This window comes from Zootoca vivipara, chromosome 4, assembly GCF_963506605.1.
Source record: "Zootoca vivipara chromosome 4, rZooViv1.1, whole genome shotgun sequence".
NCBI classification, from domain to species: Eukaryota; Metazoa; Chordata; class Lepidosauria; order Squamata; family Lacertidae; genus Zootoca; species Zootoca vivipara.
This window is the reverse complement of record NC_083279.1, coordinates 36,357,128-36,384,007: the sequence shown is the minus strand read 5'-3', so window position 1 is coordinate 36,384,007 and position 26,880 is coordinate 36,357,128. Positions and strand designations below refer to the sequence as shown.

At 42.2% G+C, this 26,880-nt stretch overlaps 1 protein-coding gene across 5 annotated transcripts in view; it reads right to left on the bottom strand.

Moving 5' to 3' along the window:
• Window positions 1-26,880, bottom strand: part of FRMPD4 (FERM and PDZ domain containing 4) — a 210,646-nt gene that overhangs the window by 14,954 nt on the left and 168,812 nt on the right. For all 5 annotated transcript variants that reach the window (XM_060273491.1, XM_060273492.1, XM_060273490.1 and 2 more), the window contains exons 5-10: window positions 22,163-22,208; window positions 12,451-12,555; window positions 10,561-10,668; window positions 8,254-8,385; window positions 4,411-4,530; window positions 2,139-2,275 (exon numbers count right to left, since the gene is read on the bottom strand). In XM_060273491.1, coding sequence (XP_060129474.1) covers window positions 2,139-2,275; window positions 4,411-4,530; window positions 8,254-8,385; window positions 10,561-10,668; window positions 12,451-12,555; window positions 22,163-22,208 — 648 coding nt within the window. The remainder of the gene's footprint in view (window positions 1-2,138; window positions 2,276-4,410; window positions 4,531-8,253; window positions 8,386-10,560; window positions 10,669-12,450; window positions 12,556-22,162; window positions 22,209-26,880) is intronic.

The window sequence follows — 26,880 nt, the reverse complement described above, 5'->3', positions numbered from 1 at the left end:
AGCCTCAAGTGTGCCCCATTTAAATGCTTTGGTTGTGGACACTGAACTGCAGCTATTAATCCTTGCTTAGAAATCCTGGTTGGGCTACTTGTTTAGGCCAATAGGACTATGAGCAAGGACTCATTTGGAACAGTATACGTATTAACATAAATTACATGACAGCTTGTGTGATTAGAGATGCTATGGGAACCCAACAGAGTCAATTTCCAGTGTAGATTTTATAGTCTGGTTATTATAGTTCCACCAGTGTGGAAGTGTATCCCAGACTCTCCCTTCTGCCCAATTCTCTGATTTAATTTCCATTAAGGGTTTAATAACTTATTGGCAGCTGGATGCATAATGTTTTGCACAAGCTTAGAGATTTGTGTTCTTAGTTTGCAGAGTGACAGGATCGATGTTCCCAAACCTGGTTCTCTTAAGGCATTTTGGAGTGTAAATCTCATCAGGTGGAGAAGGCGGGGCAATAAAAAAAAGTGTGGACAAGCCCCAAATCTACAATTCTTTGATAACTTAGGAAGTTCAGAGATGGAATGCTATACCCCAAACCATATGCTTCAGGGGCTCCTCTCTTCCAGGGAGGCTTTTCAGTGGCCACAGTAAGGGATGCCAATTGTTTCCAGGCAAGCAGCTATACATTTGTTTGTCCCTAAAGGCTAGTCACTGTTTTATTGTGGCAATGGTTTGATATGAAATAGTTCTGACACTAGGCATAGGAGACTTTTAAAGTATTGTTGCCATCTCAACAGTGCCATTTTAAGGGTCAGTCAGCACACTACCCCAACCACATGGAGGCTAGCTAAAATAAGTTCTGTCTGGCCACTTTTCTATGCCATTGGTGTGACATTATTCAAGGAACCCAGGTTCCTTCTTCTGAATTGGATTGCAGAAGCTTCAGAACTGGCAAGTGGAACCATAGTGGAGTTTGCCACTCCCAAGGTGCAATGGCCACCACATTAGATGGTTCTGTGAAGGAATTAGACATGGAGGACAAATCTATCAATCAGTATTAGTCCCAATAGCCTTACGGATCAGAAGTACCATGCTTCTGAAAACCAGTTGCTGAGGAACTTACAGCAGGAAAAGGGTATTACACTCAGGTTTTGCTTGCCATAGGTTTCTGGTTTGCCATTGCGGAGAACAAGATGCTGGACACGAAAATGTCATGGATGTATCTAAGGCATCACAGCAGCTATTTTGTCAATGGCACCCCCAGCATTCTCATGAAATTAAAAATGTTACCACTGGTCCAAAGAGGATGGCAACCCCTGATATACTGTATGACTCAAAGTAGGATGAATCTTACCTTATTCATCTATGATTATATAAATAAGGCAGCTGTTGGACATACAAACAGGATGCTTCCGCTATGTTAGCAAACAGGATGCTTCCGCCTTATCACAGCATTTAGTCATAACCATCAAGGAGAACCCTATTTTATACACTAGACCACACCACTGAGTGTTTTGCCAAAAGAAATATTGAAAGGCAGGATGCAGGGGGGAATAATCACACAGGCTCTAGAGATACTGACCTCCCCCCTCCCCCAGTATTAACAGATTAGTTTGATGAAAACAGTTGTCTAGCTGTTATCCAGTTTGTGCATGAGTTGTGTGCATATTTAATGTGCAGCTGCTGTAACAGAGGACAGAGCCCTGTAACTCAGCATGGTTGTTTGACTCGTGAGTGACCTTGTGAGTAGAAGGCAATGGTGTCATTTCAACAGCTGATATAAATTAAACAGTAAAAAAGAAGCAGTGCTAGTGGAGAACTAGTAGTATGGTAAGACATACTGACTTAGCAACTGTCTCAAAGTTTAACTTTAAGGTTATTAGGAGGGTTTTGCTGAGAAATTAGCACCACAATCCTAACATGTCTACTCAGAAGTAAGTCCCACTTAAATGAGGTTGGACTGTAACCTAAGGCTGCAATCATAACCCCACTAACCTGGGAGTGAGCCCCAATGAAATCAATAGGACTTACCTCTGAGAGGAGATGGTTAGGATTGTGCTGATACTGAAAGTATCAAATTTTACTTGCGGTTTGCAGTTGTTTCATTTCCACCACAAATTCAGCTTGCACATCAACAGACCGCATAAATGGTAACCACAGATATTACAAGGTTTGCATTCTATACTTACTCAATGTATTTGAGAGAGATTTTCTGCGTGTGCTTTGTGGTCACGGTTGCAATATACATTTGTAACGCAGCCAGTCTCAGTGCAATATCATACTTGAGCTCAGGTCCAAACCTCTCTTGAACCACATCGTTACAGCTCTGTCAAATAACCAGCAGAGGGAGTATCAAGCTCAGAAATCTCTGATTTTGAACATAAACACCGCATTATGACTAATTCTTCTTTAAAAGGCAAGCTTATAATAATTAACAAGAACTGTGACTGCCAGATGAGCCATCCATAAATCCTTGAAGAACACAGAATGAGGAATGGCTGGGAAGACACATGAAAATGTTGATACGTAACATGGAGCTTCTAAAGTGGGAGTGAGCAGAAAATCACCCCGCTTCCTTTCCATGGCACGTGACAGAGAACCTCGGCTGTTCTAACTAGTGTGCTGGGTACGGCAGGTCAGAATCTAGTCATATTCAAGGACTAGGAGCAAGGAATCTAATTCTCTTTATTATCCTTTCTCCATCCCAAGTGGTGCTCCTTAGCCAATTCATTGTGAGTGAAAGGGCAGGTGACAAATCTACCACTTGGCTTCAGCAAATTAATATGCTACAAGGTCCTAACACTGTAGCTCCTCATGCACGAAAAGGCCTGAGAGTTTGCACAACCTCTTTTGGCAGAACCAGGAAGAAGGAGCACAATTGATAGGTTCAGGAATGCGGATTATAGGATGAGCATACATGCCAAATAATGAAAAGAAAACATGCACACACACTGGCATCCTCTTACAAGAGCTTTTGGTAGGCTGAGGAGCTCACTGCAAATCAGCAACTGCTTTGCATGTGGAAGGTTCAGTCCCTGGCATCTCAACATGGGGCTGGGAATGACTCTTGGAGAGTCGCTTACATCAGTTTAGACAAGACTGAGCTTGATGGACCAGTTGTCTGACTTGGTATAAAGCTGTTTCCTATGATCCTCACTGAATGACCTTAGCCAATCATTCTGTCATAGTACCTCCTCTGATTGTTAAAAGGATGAGATGGGCACATGCTGTCCTAGGGTCCTTGTAGGAAGGGTTGAACAACAGATAAAAATAGTCAGCAAGGAAACTGTCAGAGGTTCTTGCAGCTACTCTTGAGTAACGACGCTCCACACCTCCTTGTCTTTACGGTGTCTTTATTGTGCATATTATTTACAGTGCAAAGCGTCTGGGAAACATGTCTGCTCAGTCCAAGTCAGAACCCCGCAACGGCTTCTTTCTGTTTCGCGCCCAACATAACAGCTTGGGAACCCCAAAGCGCCTCCCTCTTGCCCTAGGGGGTGCCGTGCACCTCAATTCAGGCGTTGGGGGGAAGGGTCGTCCTTCTGACTGCTCTCCAGTGGCGAATCCCGTCATTTCCTCCCCAGCTGCTTCCTTCTCTACTCGGTGTTGAGGCTCTCGCATGCTGTCAGAGCCTCTCTCCTCCCTCTCTACTTCCTGATTCCTGTAATCTGATCCGCTACTGGACTTGCTGCTCTGCGAAGAACTCGACCTGATGAGGGGGGGCTGTTCCCTATAAGCCCTCCCCCTTACAGAAACCTAGGCAGTTTCATCCATGCTTGTTATTTCAAGAACATCAGTGATCCTGGAAACTAGAGGTGGTTAACCTGTGGTCCCCCCAGATGCTACTGGATCCCGGATCCTATCAGCCCCAGGCAGCATAGCCAATTGCCAGAGGAACTACTTAAAGGGGTAACTGCTGTGCACACAGCTTTGTGAGCCCTGTGAATCAATCCAGAAGGCAACTTCAGTGGTGGATGGGTGGGTGAACTAAAGCCTGCTTTCTGCAAGCACTGGCTCTCTTGTTCAGCTGATTGAGCAGGCTTTGGTTTTCCTGCCCATCAGCTGGGGTTGGGGAACCGAGACCTGCTTTCCCTTGCAAATGCACCATCGCCCGTGCACTTTAAGGCTCCCAATTGTGCATGGGCAGCCACAACTCCACCTGGGCACACCTGATGTCACATGAGATGTTGACTGTGGAGCCGGTGGGCATGGTTTGGAGAAAATGGGCTGAATTTGAACCACTAGCAAGAGGCCAGGTTTGGCCCATGAGCCGGAGGTTTCCCACCCCTGATCTAAACCCTTGTGCTGTTTTCCTGCTATTCCCATCATAAACAAAATGTTGCTTTTTATTTTAAGAAATATTCTTTTCTCTGCTCACATGTCAGCTGAGGATGTCTTTAAAAAACGTTCTCTTAAGGAAGCCCAAATTGCCCTGATTTATAGTAAACCCATCCAACTCACCTGTACATACAGATATTCAAAGGCAACTGCATCCCTTCGTAAAAGGTCAATGGGATCCTTTGGGACAAAACTGATTCTGAAGAGACATCTCATCTTGTGGGAGCTTGGCCTCTGGGTCACCTGGAACAACAAAATGCATGTGTGGAATTCCTGACATTGCATCTTATTTTGCAACACACAAACCTTGAGATGACTAGAGGGAAATTCTAACAAAGGGTGTCTAGGTGGCAAATAAGCAATCCGAGAGCCAATGTTTGTGCTTAAATCTCTCCTATTGAAGCCAATAGGAGATAAAGATGCTTAACTTTGGCTGAATTGTGCCCAACTTTGATTGACAGGAAATTGGCAGCATTGTTCTTCAGTCTTTTTTTCTCTTCAGCGCCCATAATACAGTCTCCTAATTCATAATACAGTCCTCTGCTTTCCTTGCTCTAACGAGCTACTTCCTAATCATCAAAAGGAGGCAGGCAAACACACAAAGAAAAAAGTACTAACAAGCTATTGGTGAGCTTTTGAAATGTCTTTCCAAAACAAATAACAAAGAAAATAACAATTGATTCCAGTGACAGCAGAATTAGGCCAGAACCAACAGATTCTAAGAATCCCACACTGCTGTTTCCACAATGAGCTTAATCTTCCTTAATGATCTAATAAATGAAGTCACCCAACAGTGTTTTCTGCATCACCATTTATCACCGCAGAAGTGGATGGATTATGGCATTACTGAAACAATCAAGGAACAGGTTTTGTTTGAGCAGGCTTGAGGAAACATATTCAGTGGTGTGTGTGTGTGTGTGTGTGTGTGTGTGTGTGTGTGTGTGTGTGTGTGTAAAACGAGGAAGACTCTGTAGCTAAGAGATCAGGTAGGAGATACAGGCAGGGGTTTTTAATTCTCTGTTTAATGCTACTGTTCTGCAGCACAACACACAAAAGGGACGGAAGAAGATGCAGTGGCGTCACAATGGAGGGCAGTACGCCCTGGGTTCCATGTCTGCGGGGTGACAAGAAGCCACCCCGTGGGGGCTTGTGGTGGTGCGGCAGACACCTTTGGAGGATCCTCCGTTCACAGCTGTAGCCGCAAGCAGAGGATCCCGGCACTGGCAGAAATCAGCTAAGTATAGCGCATGTGCGGCATTGCATGCATGTGCTGTATGTAGCAACGCCGCACACGCACTGTAGAGCAGTTTGCCGCCGGCGCCACTCCAGCACCACTCCAGTGCCAGGATCCCTTTGTTTTTTTTTTTATAATTATATTTATTGAAATTTTTGCAATAAAAAAAATACCACACAAAAATACAAAAGCTTAAAAAGTAGAAGAGAAATATTAAGAAAAACAAAAGAAAAAGCACAAAAGGAAAAAAAGAGAAAAAAGAAAAGTAATATCTCTAACAATATCTTGTCCCCGACTTCCCCGTCCCTCCCCTCCCGGGTCTATTCCGTATCAAATTTCACAACTTCTTTTTTTACCCCACACAACAATTTCTATTAAATTTTAAACTACATTACTTTTAACTATTTCTAATAATTTCCTTTAGCCTATAATTTCCCCCTAAAAAGATAAACTATTTCCTGATTCAAATTCTATCCAATCTTATAGCTAAACCTCAAATCCCACCCCCTCCCTCCCCAGGTAGCAGTTTCCCCTTTTCCCCGGCCAGCGTCTTCATACTGTCCAATTTCAAGCCTTTTGATCCATCCATTCATCTACTTTATATTCCTTCTTTACCCCACACCCACTCTTAGCCATTCTAAACCACCCCATTCCTCCTTCTTCCCCTTCTGTTGTTTTAATTCTTCCACCAGCCTCCCACCCTCATCTTTATTTCCAGTATCCCCTATTTCCAATCCTCTGTCTGGTCTGCGTCCCCTCACTCTCACTGGGGGGGCAATGGCCAGACTCTTTCCTCCCTCCTCAGTTTCTTTGTTTCTATCTGGGATCTGGTCGCCCTCTCTCACTGGGCAGACCAGGTCCCAGAGTCCATCTTGTTCCTTAGCATCCAAAGTCACGTAGGTGGTCAATGCTTCCTCTCTCACAGGTTGCATTGATTTCTCAGTCCATTGCTCCTTATTTTCAGTCCGTTGTTCAATGATTTCTTCTTCTTCTCCCATTTCTAAAATTTCCGTTGGGGATATCTGTTGTTGGTCTTCTTTTAAAGTCTGGATGTTAACTTTGCCATAACGTACTTCCTTTGTCATTTCTCTAATAAAGTCTAAAATATGTTGCAGCTCAACCTCCTCCATTTGTAAGCGGGTTGTTTTGGCTGGCAGCCTTCCTTGTCCTTCTGTGTTCCCGTGGGAATTATAACCTGATCCGCCAGAGATGGTGCTGTAATGACCAAACTAATTCCTTTGTTTGTTTCCAACCATATTTGTCATTTATAATTCAAATTCTTAACTCAAATTTTCCAATTCTCCACTTTGTCACGTCAATCAACTTAAATATAATCCAAAATATAATCCAAAAAAGAAAGATCACAGAATCGCAGCAATTACTCTTTATAAATCCTTATGTTGTCAACTGGTCGCGGCTTTAGGCTCCTGCCCCCGGTTTCCGGGAGGGGGTTCTTGATCACGATATCAAATTTACCAACACAGTCTAATATATATATATTCCCCCCCTTAGTTCTGCCTTCTAAGGGGGGATACAAGTTCAATTTTCAGGGGGATCCGCGCCCCTTCTCTTCAATCGGCTGCAGGCAAGTTAGTTGTGGCACAGCCTTCCGGGTAGGGGGGGGGAACGACCTCCGTTTTTTATTCCCCTCCCAAGTCCAAATTCTTCTTTTAAAATCAAATTGAATTATCTTACTCACAGTCCAGATCTTAATTTGAAGGTATCTGCCGCTCCTCTGTCTCCGGCTCGGAGCTTCCCGCTACCGGGGTAGCAATGGACCCAAGGCTCCGCCATGTACAGCCTGCTCTCGGAGGCTCCAACGGGGGCTCTCCGGGCGGTTTCCATGGCTTTTTTGGAGCGCTGCTGGGTATCAGCCCCCAGAACGCACAATCTGGGGATTCTCCGGGAGGTCGCGGCGCCCGCGCGACTCTCCCCCTCCCCGGTAGCGGCGGGTGTCTCGGAGACCGAAACGAACCCCGCCGGCGGCTGATGGCGGCAGACCGGAAGTCCTCTGTTGCCACTGCAGCCGCGAATGTGTAGCGGCGACGGAGGGATCCCGCCATCAACCGTACGGTGCTAGAGCGGCACCAGCAGCAAACCGCTATACATACGTATGGGCCATACGTAGCGAAGCTGCACATGCACCCTACATAGTGACACCCACCCCAGGTGTCACACTGCCTTCCTTTGCCCCTGAGGAGATCCCACACAATACAGCACCTACATAGCTGGGCAGAGCACACCCCTGGGATACTAGCTGGACACCCATCTGGGGAGGGGAAGGCTCCTTTTCCAAGCAGCCAAGGGCAGGGGGGAGAACATGCAACAAGGGCAGCCACAGACACACACACTGTCATCAGAAACCGGAATGTAGGAGATAGATTGGGTCCCAACAGAGGCAAAGGAGCAACCTTTTTTGCATGATGAGGGTGGGAGCAGAGACTCCTGCCAGGAGCTAGAGTTGCAGAGCTCCCAAGATGTAAATCCACACTGCAGACTTCACAGAGCAGTTCCCTAGCCACTTCAGCTACGGCAGCAGGATGGAAGTTTCTGCTTATAGCACCATCTTTGATTTAAGTCTGGTTCATTCCATTATATCTAAACACATTTATATGCTAACAGTAGTTATCTGACACTGCTCTAGAAATAATAACAATACTATATTCCAGAAACTTTATTTCAGGATCCACAATGCTTCATTGTTGCATGCATAGTTGCATTATTGCACAAACCTGAGTAAGAGTCTCTTGTTCATGTAGCAAGAGAAGTTTGGTTCCAGACCCATCAGCCTTCTGCTCCAGCATCAGGGAAAAGTGTTCAATACACTTAATTGAGAGCTTCTCTTGAAGTGTTAAGATGACATCCTTCAAAAGAGAACAGATTGAAAACAACCACCCAGAAGAAAAGAAACGGATAGAATGGGGACCTTTTTTTCTCTCACTCTGAAATGTAATTTCTCAGTCCAAAGGGGTAGGAGTCTGTGAGCCAGACCTGGAGTTGCTCACCTGCCAATCACATGATGTCACACTGATGTCCTGTGCAAGGCACTTTGAAGTCCCAAGGTCAGGACTTCAAAGCACCTTGCAAGGCATTGCTAAAAGGTTTTCAAGAATCTCCTGCTAAAATGATGGTTAACAACCCCAGCTCTCCAAGCAGGAGATTCAGATACACACTCTTTCCTAATTTGGCTGAGAACTGCCTGCAAAAAGTGAGGGGTTTCCCCCCCCCCTGCTTTAGCTGAAGTCCACTTTATGGCAATGTTGCTGTCATAAAAAATGGTTTCCATCTTTTCAAAAGACATTTTTTCAGCAGTAACATTCTTGTTATCTTCCCACTGCTAAACATCTGAGTGGATATTTTTGAACAAGCTTTTGTATCAATCTCTACCTTCTGCTACTACTTCTAAAATGACAATTAAATGCCAGTTTGCCTAAATGCAGTTCTGACCACCCATCCGTAAAGATCCGCGTTATTTTCATTTTATTTCTGAAGGATATATATAAGTTATCCTTGCCACTTGTCAAAATTTTTGTTTGGTGAGCTCAGTATTAGAAATTGATACCTAGTAAACTGAACATAAGAATGCTGGTTCACAAAATCATTATTGATGCTAGGGAGATATAAATGAATTATTGAAGCAGTTAAATGGTTCCAAAGATTTTTTAAATATATGACTGAGACCTAGATGCATCTCAGACATATGGATGGCCCTTACTCGCAAGTTCATTGTATGCTAAACACTTATTTTTAGGTCAGAAGTTGGGCAAAAATGCACACACTGAGTATATAACTAAGGAAAAATGACTGTAGAAAGGACAACACATTGCTGCAAATGTGAAGTTTGAGAGGTTAGGAAAGTCAGTAGGAAACCAGAGCGAAGTCTGTATTCTCAGAAAAATAAATAAGTCTCAATGTTGATTAAACGGCATCATATAATCTGCATTTATCAACATGCTTAAGTTGTGCTAATACATTATGGGTCAGAGTCGGATGAAGGCTTTGCTTTCCACAAAAAGCCTTTGATGAAAGTGGCGGAGACTGTAGCAGGGTTAGTCCACCCATGAGGTGAGGCCACCCATGAGGTGAGGCAACTGCCTTGAGAGGCAGGATCTGGCCTCTGAAGAGTGCATCACCTGCTGCCGCCGCCTCTGCCATGGTGGCAGCGACTGCTACAGCATGCACCTTGGGAGCCCAGATGTGCCTCCTCCTTGGCAGCCCTACCCCAATGCCGCCTCTATTGTGGCTTCTCCGCAAATAAGAGGCACTGCTAGTCTCCTCCCACTCAGGAAATGGCATGGGCTGCTCGCTGGGGGGGGGGTCTCCTGGGGTCTGCACCTGCCCGGCATGATTTAGAGCAGGCCCATTTCCCTCTGCACCGACCTTTGATTCCCAAGAGGGTGTACCATTTTGTGGTTTGCCTCCGGTGCCAAAATATCTTGGTCCAGGCCTGGACAGTAGGCTGCTACTTTTGCTGACTTCCCCCTCCTACTGCATCCCAAATGCTGCCTCCCGCACCGTTCCAGAGGATCTCTAAAGCCAGAGTGGCTCCCGGCTCCCATTAGTACCATTCCTATTGTGAATTTTATTTCACAATATCACTTATTCTTTTAGCCTGTGGTCTACTTACTAGTACTGTAATACAATTCACTGCTGGCATAACCCTAACATACCCATTTCTCATATTATTGACCCATATTTGTTGCAAGTTATTCAATTAGCAATCAATATCTTAATTTCAGCTGGCACAGCATGCTGACTTCTGGCAGCATATCATGACTTCTTAGTGAGGTCCATGTAATTTTAATTAAGTTGCAGTAATTAAAGCCGTCACCCCTATTTTTGAATCACTAGCGCCACATTAGAGTTTATGAGCATAAAATTCATTTTAATCCACAAAATTCGCCACAAGGAAGCCTTATAGTACAGGCTTGGATCCTGCATACAAAAAAATTATTGTAAGGCTTGCTGGAACTTTTATTCATTTATTTTTGCAGTCTTAAGATGCAACGTACGTTGAAGATTCTGAGCAGCGAGCCTACCTTTATTGAAGTGCTGCAATCAAACCGAAAAGATTTGGTCTGCCCATTTTCAAGATACACTTTCAGAACGTTTGGCATGAAAAGAAGTGAATTATCTTTAACAGTTTCCTGTCAGAGAGTAAAAACAATGAACACAATCAGAGCTCCCATATAACAAGGCTTTAAATTAGCCTAGAACTCCGATTCAGGGGAAGGAACCACACAAGCTGACTTGACACTTGAAATCAAGGACTCTGGATCCCCCCTAAGCAAACTAAATTATTATATTTACCACTAATATTGAGTTATGTTCTGGTGGCCTTCACATGGAGGGATGGTGCTCAAGTTGTCCTTACGCCACTGATGTTACAATCCTGGTACTTATTACCAGCGCTGAACTGCCCATGAGGCTGACTGAAGCAAGTGCCTTGGGTGGCAGAATCCCATGGGGCAATGATCCTGCAGGTGTGCCCCTGCCACCACTTGGGTCGTGCAGTTGCAGCTTCCAGCAAGATCTCATGAGAGTTCCACAAGAGCTCACTGGAAGCAGCTGGCCCGCAACCCTGGAAAGTGAGGGTTTGGCCTTCCTATTTCACCTCAGTTGATGAAACAGGATGGGCTGCCCCTGCTCATTACTGATTAGTCTAAAAAGAGTTAGAGAAAAAGATGCATGTGTTCATTTGGGGGGAAGGAGTGATTGCAAATCCACCTGCTGCTTGCATGTTGTTCTTTGATTGTGCACATCCCAGGGTTTATTTGTTTTATTGCCCACAGATTGAATTCTGATCTGAATAGGTCACTAGTGTGACCCAGCGTGGCAATTATTATATTCCACTTCTTTTATAAAATTACAAATAGGAATGTGCAACTGAGAGGCCATGTTGCAGGGATTAGTTTATGGAAAGGACGAGTAAATGATTAACACAGTCCTGGCTAATTGGTGCTCGTTCTTCACAGGGATGAGCAAAGGTAAAAGTTGGAAGCTTGAAATTCAAAGAAACTAGATACAAAATTAAGCAATGGTGATCTATTTTTAAAGCACAGCATTTATAATACAATATTTATAATATAGCTCCTATATTAGGAGATGATGCCTATGAAATATTAATGCAGAGATGTTGTTTACTTTGCCAAGAACCAAAGATTTCATTGTGCCCTTGGTTTCATAACGGGATTCTTTAAATTATTAAGAAGGATCAAGGAATAAAAAACATACTGTTTCATTTTCTGAAACACCTTCTTACTCAGCGTAGGCAATCGTGGGGCCTGTGTGTATGCAGGAAGGACAGCCCTCCCCCCTCCCCCCTCCCCCCTCCCCCGAGTCTCTTCTCAACTGCCAAGAAACCTTTATTATGGCTCAGGTGCAACCATTCAGTTAATTACACAGGAAGGCCCTTTCACATGATTTCACATGTTGAGTTGCTCGCTCGAAAATACTCTCTGTCAAAACCAAGAACCTTGTGAAGAGTTTATAGATTTGTGAGAGAGAATGCTTTCCATCTTAAGAACTTGTGTGTCATAATGGATGTTCACTGTCTGTTATGTAAGCTTTGCACATGATGTATAATTTCAACACAGAGATATTTCCAAACAAGCAGCGTTGAATAAAATACGCAATGGTACAGAGGAGCATAGGGACTATAACATGCCACTGATTATATGCTTGAATTGATCATTAGAATCCTGAATAACTTCGCTTTCTTTCTTTTTTAAGGCATTAATTTCCACCCCAAATCTTGGCATGGTTTGGATATAATGTTTATATTGAATATATTGATCACACATATCTAGGCAATTTATCATACTATTGTCCATTTAAAGCTTTAGAGAGTGATTTTTTAATGAATCTCTCTCTCTCTCTCTCAGAGGGGAATTATACTTAAAAATAAAGAAATAAATTTTTACACTCACAGAAACCTGGCCATTAATAATGACCTCTTCCGAGAATCGCACTTTGACAGGATTCGACTTCAATCTGGCCTTTTTCGCAGCGCTGATAAATGCCGATTTAGGAGACTAGAAAGAAGGGATGAGTGGAAAAGGCAAAGATGACTTGACTGACAGTTAACTGCCAACCACTGCTATAGATCTCCTGACCAAGTCTCATTTGATCCCATCTGTCAGAAATATTACTGCTTCTGCCCAATGCTATTTATTGTATAATGGAAATAAAAGCAAACCACACTTTTCTGTCAGTGGTATGGAAAAATGTAAACACAGACAGTCAGATGCAACAGGGATAGGCTGACATTCTTTCAGTGACATGAAGGTGTGCAACATTAACCCCGCCATATGGGAATCCCTTGAAGACGATCATAGTGCCTGGAGGCAAACCATCAGGTTGTGTAGCCACAGCAGTGACCGGAGGAGGAATGGTTGGTGGAGGAGCACAGAAAGAAGAAACAGCACAGTGCACCTGTAGCAGCACAACTGGGCACCTCCATCTCCTCCACCTGAAATAAAACATGTGTCTCCTGTATCACCCTCCACAGCCATAGTTGGCACTGTAGCTCTCCAATGATTTGATTTTACCTCCAAAGGGGCACTCTTCCACTGTCTCCCGAGACAGATGGAGGCCAACAACACTGTCCGTAAGAGGGTATGAAAAATATTTTCACCAGTGTAGGCTTTTGAAAATGGAGCAGCTGTAGTAACTGGATCTTCACGTGGAAAGAGAAATTCATAGGCGATTAAGTCTCTTTGGTTTCAGGGATTTTAATTTTTTTAATATAGTACAACTGCATTGATCTATCAGGCTGCAATGGTTTGCTGCCATAGTCTGTTGCACCTTCAGTTCTGCTGCAGACTTGCATTCAGGATGTAAAATGATGCACCAAACTTCTTTCCAATGAATTAATTGGTAAGGGGCATGTGAAACAACGTACTGCACAATGTGCAGCGGGAAAACTGTCTATTACCATATGTATGCCCCCATTTTAGGTGGGACCAATATGTGCATGATTGTGCACAGAGCCAAACCTGGAACTAACCTGGAAATATCATAAAATACATCACTAAAAGGGTGTAACGTGGGTGGAGGCTGAACAGGGGCACAATGGGGCAGAGTGGGGGCGGAGTGGGGTGTTTCAATTGCATGTGATTTCACACAAGTGTGCAATGACTCTGAATGCAATCCCTGCATATCTGTGTGTGTATGTAGGTGTGTGCCTTTAAGAAAATAAGTTGGTGTTGTTATTTTATGCCATGGAGAAACAAAAGAATCACAAGAATCCCCAAGTTGTGACCTTCATCTAAATGACTGGGCAAAAAGGTCATTACAGCTGTTTTGCTAATTAACAGAGTATGGCTGCTGTCAAAGTAGCATGTTTTATATCCTTTTAAAAGGTTCTGTAGTGCAAGTAAAAAGTTTTTCTTTGGATTAGGATAAGAGAATGGCATCTCTGGTAATTTTAATATTTTCTTTCTCCTGCCATGGAAATCTAATGCAAATGTCCAGAGTGCAGGTGGGTGATTGTAATGCTGATAATGTTAATAGTTCGTGTCTGGACAGAGGATAGAGAGGGATGTGTGAGTTCATTGGAACTAGCCTCTTGTACAAAGGTAAAATTCATATCTATTTCACTGCCCATGTTTGCCTTTGGTACCACTGACCTGTGTCCCCTGGAAGGTTGTCTATATGGCCTTGAGAAGAAAAAGGATTCCCCACCACCACCACTCCTGCATTAGATGACCCAGGCTTATCAGATGCATTGCATCCATCATATTTGGTGATTCATGCTAAATACAAAATTCGTAACACAAACTTTCCCAATGATCTAGGGTCAAATGCTTAAATATTGTTGTTTCAGAATCTGAACAGCAATATCACCGAAGGTTGCTGCTTCAGCTTTTAAATGTTTTAAAAGGTGCTTCTCTTACTAAAAGAACTTGATTTATATTTTTTTAGAGCTCATGTGTCCAACAAAATAAGTCAGCAATAAAACTGAAACTGATATGTTGCAACAATTTCTATTTTAATACCTTCATATTCATATGTGAGTATAAGAGTGATTAACGGTTCATGGACAGACTAGTTCATTTTTTTTAATGAAAGCACTTCTTTTTAGCTAAATAGAAGACATTATTTTCATTTAATGACCTTAAGCAGGAGCTTAAGCAATGCATTTGTCAGGGAATGCAGAATATAGAATATTTATAGGGTTTGTAAGATATAGTCTGTAATAAAATCAGCAATAAAGCCAGTCTCATTAGCACTATGTTGTTGGGAGTAGGAAGAATGAGAAAATTCTAATACGGTACCTTACTGTAACCAATGCCAGCAAGAACTCTTCTGTGTGGACCAATGACATTTTTTTCATGGCCACAAGTGTGGAAGCAAATTTATTATGATAGTATGAACACAACGGTAGGAATGAAAGACCACTACAATTGTACCTTGGTTTTCGAACAGCCTAGTTCTCGAATGTTTTGGCTCCCAAATGATCAAAACCTGGAGCTTCCTGCAGCCAATCAGAAGCCGCCCTTTGGTTTTTGAATGTTTTGGAAGTTGAATGGACTTCCGGAACAGATTCCGTTCTACTTCCAAGGTACAACTGTATTCCAAACCACCCTCACGTGCTTCATTTGTTTGCTTTATGAAACTCACAGTTACAAAAACATATTAACCCACTACAAATCTGTTAACTGCAACCGGCGCACAGAATACAACAGTAGCAACTTAAGGAAGCTTCCTTATTCCATAGCTGCCAAGTTATCCCTTTTTTTTTAAGGGAAATTCCCTTATGCTGAATAGGCTTCCTCGTGAGAAAAGGGAAAACTTGGCAGCTATGCCTTATTCTGAGTTAGACTATTGATCCATTTAGCTCAATATTGTTTACACTGACTGGCAGAGGCTCTCCAGCCTGGTTGGGAGATGCCAGAGATTGAACCTGGAGCTTTCCATGCAAAACATGATGTACTCTACAGCCCGGTTAAGTCCATAGATAACTGTGCACTTAATGTTCAAAAGACATTGACTGCACAAATGCAAACTGCCTATCCACAATATCTTAACCTAGAGTTACTGGTTCCCATAAGGGATCTGATACCATATCATGTTGCTACAGACCTTGTGACAAATATTGTCCCCTTTCTTTTCCACTACTGTTATTTATAGGATTGTGAAAGTTTCTAAAAGGCATATATGGTTGCATATAAAAAAATACAAAGGGGTTTTAGCTTAATAACAATGAAATGGATTACAGCACATGTATTAGGTGGGAGAGAAAGTTATGTGGAATTTCATACTTTAACATTCACTGAGAATAAGACAGTGAAATCAGATATAATAAAAGATGAGCAAGAAGTTTGCATATCTTCTTAGATGCTCACATTAAATATGCTATTAAATGAACTTCATCATTACATAACAGTAAACACAGTAACTATGGTAATTAATAGCCACAAGCTACACGCCGGCTAGTTTACAGGAATAAGAATTGGTACACTGGGAAATTAAAACAATAAGAATTGAGAAGACACATGTCTGCAGTCTTTATTGTGAGGCAGGCTCCCCCCCCTTCTTTTTTTGAGAAAAGGTTGCTTAGATTTCCACAACAAATTTATGTCCCTAGTACTTATCCCCATGTCATTCATTCTCTCTTCACAGCACTATCCATCATGGCCAACTTTTTCTTGACTAATAATTACGCAGCAGTTGCTGACTACCAATATGGCTCCAAGGCTGGGATATTTGTCAATATTTATTTTAATGAAAGCAATATGTTAAGGCAGTGAATTATCTCCAGGCAAATAAAAGTACATAGCTAGTATACACTTTTTACTGGGGTAGACCTCAGAATTCCATGGAAAAACAAAGTGTGTGTGTGATGTTCACACATCCAACAGAGGGAAGAGCACAATGATGTTTAAGTGAAAGTTATAATGTCTAATGATATCAATAATTAGGCTTTCCCTAAGAGCTTAAAACACTTTACACAATTCTTTCTGTGGCATTAGAATCCTTACAACAAAACTGCAATGCAGGCCAGCATTATTATATATCCATAGGACTGACAGCACGTGGGGGGAGTGAGTCTGCAAGACACCCAGATCTGAACTGGGGGAATCCCTGGTCCACCACCAGGTACTGGAATGTTTTTAATAAAGTACGACTGAGCACCACAATGTATTTGAAAACAGTCAAGGAGTGTATGAAGGAGGACTGGTGAGGAATGTGCAGTGGAGAGAGTTCTGAGGGGCATAAATGCCTGGAGGGCCACATTTGGCCACTGGGGCTGAGGTCACCTGCCCTCCACCTGCCCAATATGAAGAAACAGAATCAGGAAATAAAGAAAAAAAATCCTTCAAGCAGCACCTTAGAGACCAACTAAGTTTGTCATTGGTATGAGCTTTTGTGTGCATGCACACGAAAGCTCATACCAATGACAAACTTAGTTGGTCTCTAAGGTGCTGCTTGAAGGATTTTTTTTAAAATTTTGTATCGACTACATCAGACCAACATGGCTACCTACCTGTAACAGAAAACAAAGAGAGAGGCAGAAATTCAGGAGCAACCAGAAGTGAAGTAGAAAGCAGCCGTGGTAAGAGATCAAGCCACTCTGCCCTTTGGCCCCAGGCTAATTCATTGACTCTCCCTCTCTCTACCCTGAGCAAACTCTATTTTCTTACAGCAGGATTTGCTGGTAAATCTTCAACTTCACTTCGCGGCAATAATTTGGAGCAAATAAAGACTGCCATGCCTACCCCAGCATGGAAGAAAATGCTTGATTTTCTAGCAAACATCTCTGGATATCTGGGGGTGCGCAGGAGTGGGGATGAAGACCAGAGCTGTTTTCCTGATTAGGTCTATATCAAAATGCATTCCCACAATAATTTCAAAACACCAAATAATCGTAAACCCACAGAACAAACCACATGCCGAAATCAGTTTGTATAACTGTGTATACTTTATTGTTTATCTGTATAGACGTTGAGCTTTTACAGTAAAAGGAACATGGGGATGATTAAAGGGTCTCCTTCCATTGCCAGCCTCAGTAGAAGCAAAGACTTGCTTATGCTGTTCCCTCACAGCAAGATACCTTCTTAGGATTTTAATAGCTTTCCAGAATGATGGCTTATCAGACCCTCAATTGAAATTTATTCTCCAAGCCTGAATGCACAGCACAATGGATAAATGATCTAATTGGAAGTATGCCTAAGCCTAATAAACTACCCATTGCAATGATAACCCATTTACAAAACAAAATGTTTTCAACAGATAATCAAATAAACTTCCCGAAAAGTGAAACTTCAAAGTGCTCCAAGTGATTAAGCTCTTAAATCCTTTCCTTATCAGCACAGATGACATTCAAATTAACCTGAGAAAGATTTATTAGATTGACAGGAAGCACAAAAGAAGAGTGTTTGGCTTTGGTTGTAATTAAACTGAAAATGAATAAGCTTAAGCAAAACTAATCTGGAAGACACTGAGTGAATTATGCTCAGCAGATGACCAGAGTACTGTAATTCTATAATAGTGTAAGTTTCACCGAGTTGTTTTCATGATGGGTTAGTAGCAAGCGTACATATACTACTGGTTTTATCCAATTCAGAATACACCTTTGCTCTCTCTTCTCTTTACACAACTGTTGGATAGACAACACTTCCTCAGGTGATCAAAACAAATTTGCAAAACAAAAGGGGGGCAATTATACTTCATTTAAGACCATCTCTACCTTGAAGCAAAGAAAATAAAATATTTCTGCTGTGGTATCTGCTTTGAACACATACAGCACCGGAGTCAGATTTTTTTTTAAAAAAACAACAAACTCATCTGGTAAAACCCATGAGCTGAGAAAACACCATCTACTTACTAGCACACTACCTAAGAGCAATGTTACTGGCAATCGTTTTTTGTGTGCCTACTCAGTCTCCTGCCCAGATACTGTTGAGGTCTGTAAGTCCTGGAAGACCTGCTCCCTTCCTTGCAGGTCTTATATCCAACTGACCTGGGAGGGCAGGGCCCGGACCGACTTCAGCTACAAAACCTGAGGCTGCTGAACAGACATCTGGGCTGGATTGCGTATGGGAATTTGTTGAGGAAGGGCTGTTGCTGTTGGCATTTTGTATCTTTATGTTAGACTTTGTGGTTTATGTGGAAATTGTTCGGTTCAGTTGTGTATTTTTTAATGTTCTGTTTATTGCTCACAACTACTTTTATTATGTTGTAGTTATGTATTTTGTTATGTTGTCAGCCACCTTGAGCATGGTTTGAACTGTGGAAAGGCGGCATAAAAATAAAACTATGTTTGTAAGTATGTATGTTAGGGGCAAGTTCAGAGGCTCTGCTTTTATTTCCTTTGGTTCTTTATTTTAATTCAGACTTGGGCTGGACAGCCCTTCAAAGGCAGGACTGTCCTCTGTAAACTAGGAAGCATGGCCACTCTAAAACGGTTCGTATTGTTTTGTTTCAGCCAATGAGAAAATTCAGTACAAATAACAGGAGAATTTTAAATACACACACAGAGTAATGCATTAGGTCCTTCTGAGGTTATTGTAGTGGTATGGGTACATCTGAAGCTTCAAGTTAACTACCTTGGTTTGTTTATTCTTGCAGTTGACCTAATATGCTTCTGCTTTTGTTTTTTTAAAAAAACCATGTAACAGTTCATTCTGAGTACACAGCCAGTTACTGTTTCAGCATTCTAAATCTCAGGAGCATTATAAGTGTACAAGAAAAGGATTGCTGCCACCCAATCAGAGGTAGCATGGCCTCAGGCCAGGAATAAAATTTATAACATGCATCCCTCTGATTGCATTTAGCACTATAAGAATGTCTCCAAGCTGCATACAGCTTCACTGCAGGCTGTATATTTTTGCTTTCTATGTTATTAAATCCAATAATGGAACAAGCGGTTGTGTTTCTTAATAATAAAACGTGGAATGAATTTCCTAAAAACCATGGCATCAAACGTACAGTACTGTGAGTTTAATTCTGATGCCATTTTATACTAACTTACAAACCTTCAATGGATCCCTGCTATGACTTCAATTAACTGGAGTCAAAAGGAATAAGGTACATCAAAGACACAGACTTTAGGCCACAAATAGATCTCTGTTTACATAATAATTTGGTGCAAACATGATATATTCCTTGCTGCTAGCTTTAGCTACCTGGAAAAGATGTGGAATAAAGGCAAGGGGATATATTATTACCATTTAAATAGGGGGCTGTCCAAGCATGAAGGACACGACTCACTTAGGAGAATTCTGCATAATGAGTTCTGAAATCTATGAGCCAGATTTCTTCCATCATTTGCTCACCACAGTGAAAGCTACAATTTTACCACATAGTGTAAATAAAATGCCATGTAAATTAATAAGCACATTAAATAAAATGCCAGTAGGCTAAATTGTGTAGATAATGCTAAAGGGAAAGAGAATTATGCAATATTTTATGGTAGAATGAGAAGTGTCAGAGCATCATAAAGGTAAAGGGACCCCTGACCAATAGGTCCAGTTGTGACCGACTCTGGGGTTGCGGCGGTCATCTCGCGTTATTGGCCGAGGGAGCCGGTATACAGCTTCCAGGTCATGTGGCCAGCATGACAAAGCCGCTTCTGGCAAACCAGAGCAGCACATGGAAACGCCGTTTACCTTCCCGCTATAGCGGTTCCTATTTATCTACTTGCATTTTGATGTGCTTTCGAACTGCTAGGTTGGCAGGAGCTGGGACCAAGCAATGGGAGCTCACCCCGTCACAGGGATTTGAACCGCCGACCTTCTGATCAGCAAGCCCTAGGCTCAGTGGTTTAGCCCACAGCGCCACCTGGGTCCCTACCTTCCCGCTGTAGCGGTACCTATTTATCTACTTGCACTTTGACGTGCTTTCGAACTGCTAGGTTGGCAGAAGCTGGGACCAAGCAACGGCAGCTCACTCCATCGTGGGGATTCGAACCGCCGACCTTCTGATCGGCAAGCCCTAGGCTCTGTGGTTTAACCCACAACGCCGCCAACATCCCATCATAGGAAGTGCCTATATCTCAATCTATCAAGCACTTGCTTGGTCAGAATCAGGGATGGAGCTGGACTCACCTGATCCCCACACTTCTCAGGTCAATGTAAAAATCAGACTGTGACCTTGTTCAGAATCTGCACCGGACCAAATTCCGAAGTTAGGTGGATCTGAGAGCTTTAAAATTGTTTCCCCTCCCTTTTGGATGACTTGTACTCAGAAAGGTATACTTTTTTCTTTTTTAAAAAAAAGACAAATTAATGTGAACATCCCAGGCACTCACCACCCAGAGGAAACACTTGCTGTGTGGGTTGCAAACAGGGTCACAAATTCCTCTGGGAGTATTGGGGTGCAATAATGTCCCATCCTTTTCAGAGACATTATATAGGGAGGAAGCATGATGGCCACATTGGAGGCGCAGGATGTCATCACAGCCTGACACTCTTAGGGGCATTTGTAGACCATGCTGCAGCAGCTACACTTGTTAGCTGATCCAGGCAGCCAGCTTATAAAGTTGGGAGAGAGAGAGCTTTAATGCTCTCGGATGACCTTCATAAGTACTTACTTTTTGTTATATCCAGACAACTCTATGAGGCCAAGGTGTCTTCACCTCTGCTGGCAGGGAGCCAAGCCCCCTCAATGTTGGGGGGGGGGCTGAGCGTGGAGCCAAGCATGGCATGGTTCAGTGATTGGCTTGCTCCATGCGCCCACAATCTTGGGCACAGGACTGCACCTCTGGTTATATCTATGCAGGTTATTTGCCAGGGAGGGCAGCCTGCATATTAACTGCAGCAATGGGACTGGACTGTTTATATCCAAAACCAAAATGAACAAGAACTACGGTAGGTTTGGAGAGATCTATTCACCTGTAGTCAGTATGTCATTGTCCACATTTTTATCTTGGGCACTCACAGTCTCCTCTTAGCTTAAAGCACTCAGTTGTCTGGAAAATGGACGTCATATGTACCCCAGGCACTTTTGGAGGATTCTTCCCACCTGTTTAAGACAGGCCTGTATTTTGCACTGTTGCATGTGAATAAAGGGATCTTGCCTGCCACATGCCTATGCACTTGCCCGTACTGCATAAAAACAGGCAAATGTTGCTTTTGTGTCTTACAGTCTGCGGGGGTGGGGGATACCATGAATTGCCACATCACTTTTTGCTCCATTACTTATCTAAGCTCTAGCTGGGTCTTTAGTTTGCTTGGGTCTTGCTCAAGGGGAATAAATGCAGCCCCCTGTCACCAAAAAAGGGGAAAGACCCCCTAGTCATTTAAAACCCACTGAAAAGGAATATAATCACGGTGTTGCTGGACAAGATATGACAAGGGGGAAAAGGGAAGCCAAGAAAAGAAGACACAAAAAGATTGGCTAGTATACTTGTGAAATGTATTGGAGCAGAATTCAATATCCTTGTCCCTCTGCCCCCAAGAAGCACTCCTCATACATACTGGAACATATCCATATTTATTTAAATTACACTTACATTGTTCCACTTCTGTCTAGAGTAGTATATAATCATCACATTTATCTTCAAAGACACAGCTCGTACTTCACTTGTGCTATTGGTTATGCAGATAAGGAAGACACACACACAGAGAGAATAGGCAGACAAAAGCAGTAAATGTTGCTAGGAAACTAATTCTAAAAAACATGATAACTACTTACAGGATAAGGCTGAATAACAGTAAGGAGGATCGATTCTTTGCAGCTTCTGTAAAAAAGGAGATGAGAGTGATGATTCATATTTTTATGCTCCAGAGATAACAAGGTTTTCTTTTTAGTGGAGAGAATTGGGATCTTGTAACAGGACATTTGTTAACAACAACACGAAGAGTATTGAGAACAAAGCTGAGCCAAGACAAACAGCAGTTTCCCCAGGTATTTTTGGCTACAATGAAATGTCCATACCCTACATGCTTTCTCTGAAACAGGGTGACAGTTTGCCCACCAAGAACGAAGGCAATTCTGGTGCAGGGAGTCTTCATTCTGACTTATCTTTCTTTGCCCTCAACGGTGTTATTACACGGTCAAATCTGATTAGTTATAGAGTATCCTGGTATCACTCCATCTGCTATATGGTTCCACACTAGCTGGGGACCCAGAAAATAGACACATGGGGACCGGCGATTGTGCCAAAGCAGTAACGACTGATACTGCATTCAGATCTAACTTTATTCCATCTTCACAGCATTGACTTACCTGTTCATTTATGCTATCTTTAACATGACATAAAAGTCACTTCTGGAAACCTAGTGGAATCTAATGAAAGTTTAGCACTAATTTCCATTTTCATTGTTTCCATAGAAAAATCTGCTTGCAACCTCCTTAACTCAGAAAATTGGGGGAGTTTTTATGTTGCTGAAATTTCAGGTGGTATGCAGTTCCCCCAGCAATTTATGGCAGTATATTGATTTTAAAAAGGCCACAGTTCCATAACACAACAAGGTACAGTACTGCAGTTTAAAGGAACATTAGAAATCAAGACAGAAGCACAAGCATTATAACCAGTAAACCCCATGCAGCCGGAGGGGGGTGGGGTGGGGAAAGCAGCAAAGAAGAAGAAAGTAAATATTACTACATTATAGTGGCTTTTAAGGTATTTCAAGCTCCCCCCACTTCTTGCAGTCCATAGACAAACAGACCAACATCTGATAAAGCCAGATTGACAGCAAAACAAATGAACATACATACATACATCATAGCAGTCCAACTTGTATATTATTACAGTACTTATTTTTCTAATGAGAACCAATAGTGTCATATGCCTGTACACAGATGTTATCTGGTGTTTGCTTTCAAAGTGGAACAGACTCCTTTGGGAGGCTGTGGACTCTCCTTCCCTGGAGGTTTTGAAGCAGAGGTTAGATGGCCATCTGTCATGGATGCTTTAGCTGAGATTCCTGCATTGCAGGGGGTTGGACTAGATGACCGCTGGGTCTCTTCCAATTCCAATGATTATTTGAGTCAACACTTAGGTTGCAATCCTGATGCTCAATTTTCTTGGGAGTAAGCCCCATTAAACACTGTGGGGCTGACTGCCAAGGAAACATGCATAAACTTGCACTTTTAAAGCATGGATAAGATATTTGCAAGGCCCTGTTAGGATTTTCAGATGTTTGTAGCATGGTACGTGGAAAAGATGTCTTTAATTCTTTGTGCATTTGCTGCCAGAAATGCACGCCAAACATGTTTGCCGCATCAGGTGTGCAGCTGCCCTAAGAAAATGTGTTTGCACATAGTTAACAGTAATTTTGGGTCACACAAGGGAAGACTCAGCCATTCAAATCCTTCAGCATCCTCTAAAGCTTAAGAGGAAAGATTCTGAGGAAAACCACAGTCATAATCATCTACTTATAATTAATTTAAAGTAATTAATTGATAGCTTTCTGAAAAGTTGAACCAGTACATTGGTAAAGCAGCAAAATGGGGCACAGAGATTGCAAAAAGCCTGTGCTGGAGCATTCAAAGCTTTTGCCGAGGAACTGTTATGAGGTGTTAATCTCACTGAGTATCTCAGAAACACATAGATAAATGCATATTTATTTGCCATGTAAACACCCTCAAAGCCAATATTTGTTTTATTACATCAAGGGGCTGTTTTTCTTTTTATCATTTGGGAAAGGTTAGTTGCCACTTGATGGTGATGAACTTGAGTTTCTGTTGGCTCCCCCGATTTCCAATGCAATTAATTGCCTGCTTCTGAGATTTATTGCCAGGTTGACTGAAGTGCAACTAATTTGCATGCCAGTGCTGCTCAGTTGGAAAAACAAAATAAATCACCACCACTGCATTAGCCTGAATGAGTGCAAAGCCCCAAAGAGTTTATTCATGAATAATCCAGCAGGTGAAGTAACTGGGGACTCCTGGCAAGTGGTTCCACATTTGCAACTTACGTGACTGGTCTTAAAACACTATTGATCTCTCTATCCCATTCAGTCTAGAACAACTCCACAAAAAGCAACCATGTGTCAGGAAAGCATTCTGGTAGCAGCTCTTCCTTAAGGAACATGACACACACTCTGTACCCCCACTCCCACCCAAGGGACAAAGTCTTTTTCAGTCTTTTCAGCCACAGTGGAAGGGAAAGAAAAGGTACTGATCCCTTTAACTTTAGGGAGAGGAAATAAAAATTCAGAGAAAGGCCCATTTGTGAGTAGCTCTTTGGCTAAAAGGGAGGCTTTCAATGTGACACTGTCTGGATGGAAAACATGAACTTGAAGATTTTGTGGTAGTTGTGTACTGGATGAAATCACTGTATTGTCATGCTGCTTTGTGTAGCTCTTTGGACAAAGACAGAATAGCCCTACTCTTTTATATAGCTGTGGAGTGAAATATTCCATTGGAGGTTTATAGGACACCTCATCTGTGGTTATCTTTGTGGTAGCAGCTTGTGAAATCATGCAGCTGGTTAGGATAGGCAAACATGGTCAAGTGTGACAGGTTATCATGGGCTGATCAGTGGATGGACAATTTATTTCAAAAGCGAAGAATGTTGTAGGGCTGAGACACATAAACTTATGAGGCACCACCAGAGTTCACTGTAATGCTATACTTGCCATTTTTCAAACCCATGAAGAACACAATTGGATATTCCTGTTTTACAAGCTATTCTTGATTGATTAAGACTTGAGAAATACATCTCCTGCCTCAGTCAGTCAATACAGTGAACCTTGCACCAAATGTTACTAAGAACCACAGCAAATGCTATTAAATTCAGCCCTAGAACTTAAGAATCAAAATCTCCCTTTGCTGCTGTTTCCATCCCTTTGCTAGCTATGCCTCCCTAGATACAGGCAGAGCGGTGTAAATGTATATTCCACTCTGAACAAAGGCAGATTAGAAAAGAAACCAGAGATCATAAAGTGGCTTTAGTTAATATGCTCTTTGTCTAGCTAACAAAGAATCCAGATGCCAATAACCAGATTTTCTTTATTTCCAGAGAATTAACACTTGCTTAACAACAGCAACAACCTGAATGAGGATTTTTCTAAGATTAGGGGGATTTCAGGGCCATCCACTTTACATTTACAGTGCATTCCACTTTGACTGTATTTGGCAGTTCTACCCCGTTTCATAGAGATACTTAACATGCAAGAAATGTGGAACATAAAGGTGAATAGAAGTATCAGATGATGGAACATTACCAAGGTCAAAGCAGTATTGCTAAGTATTATCTGTCTCGGACTACACGAAGCATGGGAATTTTAATATAAAATTTGCCATTGACTTTGTCTGTGAACTTGCAGGTGCAGAGGTCTCCCCCCTTTCTACTTATTCAGTGGAGAAGGAAAGAAAGAACTTTTGAGAAGAATGTTCCTGCATAGAGATGAAACATGAAATAGCTGACTCTGAATCATATTCTGATGACAAATGACTTATGAGACATTAGTGGGATAGGAGGCCTGGTCCTAACAAAAGGCACTAGAAAATATGAAGGGCATTGATGGGTATTGGCCAACACGGAACAAGAATCCAATCTTTATGGGTCAAAAAAGACACACAGAATAGATAAGGCTGTTGTCAGTGCAACAGGAGATAATTCCATGTGTTACTTAAGAGTTCATTCTCTTAATGCTAAAATGATCTAGCCAAGAGGGGACTGGTGCAGGTACTGCTCAGCAGCCAAGCAGAGTGGGATGATCTATATTGAGGTAGCATGTGTTCTGACTGGCTGCATTGTTCTGATGGAGTTTTGCTCTGTACGTTTGGTCAAATGACACCCTGGTATGTACAACGCCCAAAAATAAGAAAGGCAAAATTATTCCTTTCTCTTCAAATTATTCTCTGTTTTTCTTCGTTTTTCTTAGGAAAGCCTTCTCGAGACTCTTGTCTCCGGATTCAGATTGCATTACTTAAGTGACTTTGCTCACAAAAGAAAGGGGGCAAGCAAGGAATAATGTGTGTGAGAGGGGATATACAGACTTCAGGGATAATTTCACAATGCAAATTCAGTATGATACATTGCACAGGAGACAACATATTTCTCTAGAGATCTTGACATTTACAGGCAATCTTAATAAGAGAACGAAGTTAGAGAACAAACATAAAATTTATTTGCATGATATAAATCCTAATTATTATGAAAAACATGCAGAGGGCCTTTTGGGTAGTAACACTCCAGTTATGGAACAGTCCCCACAGAGAGGCTTTCCTGGTACCTTCTTTATTATTCTGCTTAAGGGCTCATCCATACTGCCACTTGTCCCACTGCTTTCCTCCAGAAAACCTGCTCCTTAGTGCTAAATCGGATGAAATGTCAATCTGGATAAAACTGGCATATGCTCCAATTAGCAATAAAGAATGGTTTCCCTGGAGGAAAGCAGTGGGACAAGTGGCAGTATGGCTGAGCCCTTAAGCAGAATTCTTGATAAGGGCTGGATGGC